At 56.7% G+C, this 3547-nt stretch overlaps 1 protein-coding gene across 1 annotated transcript; it reads left to right on the top strand.

Annotated features, from left to right (window-relative positions):
- Positions 1 to 804: 804 nt before the first annotated feature.
- On the top strand, positions 805 to 2889 carry LOC149274299 (uncharacterized). Its single transcript, XM_089505662.1, has 2 exons — positions 805 to 1319; positions 1455 to 2889. The coding sequence occupies exons 1-2, from the start codon at positions 805 to 807 to the stop codon at positions 2887 to 2889; spliced, it is 1950 nt and encodes a 649-aa protein (XP_089361788.1).
- Positions 2890 to 3547: the final 658 nt, after the last annotated feature.

Genomic DNA, 3547 nt, shown 5'->3' with positions numbered 1-3547 from the left:
GTGACACCGGCAGAAGGGACCTGCGGGACGCGGAGTCTGCCCCTCCCACTGCAGGGCGACACAGTAGAGACTGTGGGACACGGAGTCTGCCCCTCCCACTGCAGGGCGACACGGTAGAGACTGTGGGACACGGAGTCTGCCCCTCCCACTGCAGGGCGACACGGTAGAGACTGTGGGACACGGAGTCTGCCCCTATCACTGCAGGGCGACACAGTAGAGACTGTGGGACACGGAGTCTGCCCCTCCCACTGCAGGGCGACACAGTAGAGACTGTGGGACACGGAGTCTGCCCCTATCACTGCAGGGCGACACAGTAGAGACTGTGGGACACGGAGTCTGCCCCTATCACTGCAGGGCGACACAGTAGAGACTGTGGGACACGGAGTCTGCTCCTATCACTGCAGGGCGACACAGTAGAGACTGTGGGACACGGAGTCTGCCCCTATCACTGCAGGGCGACACAGTAGAGACTGTGGGACACGGAGTCTGCCCCTATCACTGCAGGGCGACACAGTAGAGACTGTGGGACACGGAGTCTGCCCCTATCACTGCAGGGCGACACAGTAGAGACTGTGGGACACGGAGTCTGCCCCTATCACTGCAGGGCGACACAGTAGAGACTGTGGGACACGGAGTCTGCCCCTATCACTGCAGGGCGACACAGTAGAGACTGTGGGACACGGAGTCTGCCCCTATCACTGCAGGGCGACACAGTAGAGACTGTGGGACACAGGCGACGTAGACACTTCTATTTCACGTTTTTTTATTTATCCTTTCTTTGCATCTCTTCCAGAAGCCGCCGCGATGTACGGAGGACGCGGTTCTCGGGAATCGGCCGCAGAGGAGCTCCTCCCTTACGCCGTTTCACCAGAAAACCTTTTTAACCGCAAGGAGCCGGATCTCACCGAAGTCAAATACGAGGTGCAGGTTGAGATAGAAGGACAGGATCTTTCCAACATGGCCGACACCAGTCCCACGGAGACCCTGCAGCCCTTTCAGTGCCTGGTGTGCGGAAAGGGTTTTGGTCACAAACACAACCTGGCAAAGCACCAGCGGGTTCACACGGGCGAGCGCCCGTACAGCTGCGAGCATTGCGGCAAACGCTTCAGACAGAAGCAACATCTCACCAAACACCTCCGGCTCCACAACGGGGAGCGGCCGTACAAGTGCCACGAGTGCGGCTGCGGATTCAGCTTAAAGCACAACCTGACCACACACCAAAGGATCCACAGCGGCCAGAAACCGTGCTCCTTCACTCAGTGCGACAAGACCTTCAGCCGCCGGGAGAACCTGCTTATCCATCAAAAAAGTCACGAGAGGACAAGAGGAGCCGTCGGTGACGTGGAAGCGGGCCATACGTCCACCCATCCCCCCGGAGAGCAGGACTTCCTCACGCCAGATCTGCCAGCCCACCACAAAGCCGGCTCTCCGAGGAGGAGAGAACCGGCTGCCGTTACCAAACCGTTCATATGCCCCCAGTGTGGAAAACGCTTCGGCAACAAGCAGACCTTTGTCAATCACTACCGGATACACACCGGTGAAAGGCCCTACTCCTGCCCGCAGTGCGACTGGTCCTTCGTGCAGAAGCAGCACCTAACCAAGCACATGCGCGTCCACACCGGGGAGAAGCCGTACAAGTGCGGCCAGTGCGGGGGCAGCTATAGCACAAAGTACAACCTCTTCACGCACATGAAGATCCACAGCGGAGAGAAGCCGTACACCTGCATCCACTGCGGGAGGGGGTTCATCAGCCGCAAAACCCACCACTTACACCAGTCCATGCGCTGTAGGAAATTACCTCCGATGCCGGCTCCCCCTGGCAGCATTCAGCAGAATCCACCAGAAACACAACTGGAGCGTACTACGACCCCAAACAGCCACAACAAGAAAGGGTTCGTACAGTGGGGGCCGCAGTCTGGTCTTCCGACATATGACTGTAATGTTTGCGCCAAAATCTTCAAGCATCGGCAGAGTCTAATCAGACACCTGAGAATCCACTCGGGGGAGCGTCCGTATACCTGTCCCGAGTGCGGCAAGACCTTCAACCGCAAAGGAATCCTCACAGTGCACCAAAAGACGCACCAACGCCAAAACATGCGCCAGGCCCTCAACGCACAGATAATGAGCCCAGGAGACTCCGCTGCGGAGTCATCAGGAATGAATATCCTGGAGCGGCGGCATCAGGAGGAGCTCAGGGGCCCTCACCCAGAAGCCGGCATCCATGCCAGTGATCAACGCGTGAAAACATTTAAGGAGAAACGACTCCTTACCAAGCGGCTGCCCAGAGCTGATAAGCCGTATACGTGCAACGAGTGCGGGAGAAGCTTCAACCTCAAGTACAATCTTCTTGCCCACAAGGGATCCCACTCCGGAAAGGCCTCGTACCCCTGCACCAAGTGTCTCAAAAGCTTCAGCAGCAAAGACAAACTGCGTTCCCACCAGAAGCTGCACTTCAATAAGTCCATCGCGCTTCACGACCAAGGGACCAAACGCATCCACGGTCGGCGCGTTTTCGTATGTCCGGTGTGTGGAAAGATCTTTAACCAAAGATTCACCCTCGTCAACCACCTGAGGATCCACTCTGGAGAGAGGCCGTACTCCTGTCCGGTATGCAAGAAAAGCTTCACTCAAAAACAGCATTTAACCAAGCACCAGCGACTGCACACCGGGGAGAAACCGTACTCCTGCCAGGACTGCGGTCGCACCTTCAGCCTGAAGCATAATCTGACCACCCACCGGAGGATCCATACCGGTGAAAGACCGTACGCCTGCGGCCAATGCGGCAAGAAGTTCAACCGCCGCGGTATCCTCCTCATTCATGAAAGAATTCACCCCAAGCAGGAAGAGCTTACAGAGGAAGGCGCCCAGATCGTTGTGGTCGTGGAGTAGGATGGCAGAGAGGAGGCCTTCAAAGTGGAGGTCATCTCCCAAGACCCGTAAAGGCGGTTTGCTTGTACCGAACGCGGAAATCGCTTTATCCAGAAGCCGCACCGGGAGATGCATCCTGGAGAGAGCTTTAGCCGGTAAGGAGTGCGGCGAGATGTTCTGCATTAAACCCGACCTCGTAACGCACCAGAAGCTGCTCTGAGACACCCTACAGGGGAAGAGCTTTACCCAGACGGGCTTCGTCTGCCACCAGAAGACTCGAGGTCCCTGACTTAAAGCTTCTCGTAAAGCGCTGCTGCTGGGAAACTGATGGATTTTGGGTCTCCCGTCCCCTGATGATAGACCTTGGGGAGTAATCCTCGGTGGGAATACGCGTGTAACCCCGGGGCCGGAGAGCAGGCAGGACACCAATGGGGGAACCTCTGCTTACATTTAGTAGTTTCATGATCATTACTGGAAGGTGGACCTTCTGGGGCCCGTAACCGGTACTGGTCATCTTACTTCCTGCAGGCGTAATGAACAGGCTGGGCCGTCACGTTTATGGTCATTCTACTTCCGGGCTGGGATTGCTGGGGGGCAGATGGTGGCAGGGGGCACGGGTCAGTAATCATAGTTCTAAGGAGCCAAATATTTAAACAAAAATAAAATCCACCCGAGAGCA

Source organism: Sceloporus occidentalis, unplaced genomic scaffold (genome assembly GCF_023333645.1).
Source record: "Sceloporus occidentalis isolate IW3139 unplaced genomic scaffold, rSceOcc1.0.p SCAF_337, whole genome shotgun sequence".
In the NCBI taxonomy this organism is placed as follows: domain Eukaryota; kingdom Metazoa; phylum Chordata; class Lepidosauria; order Squamata; family Phrynosomatidae; genus Sceloporus; species Sceloporus occidentalis.
The sequence above is the reverse complement of the archived record's forward strand: the minus strand, read 5'-3'. Positions and strand labels throughout refer to the sequence as shown.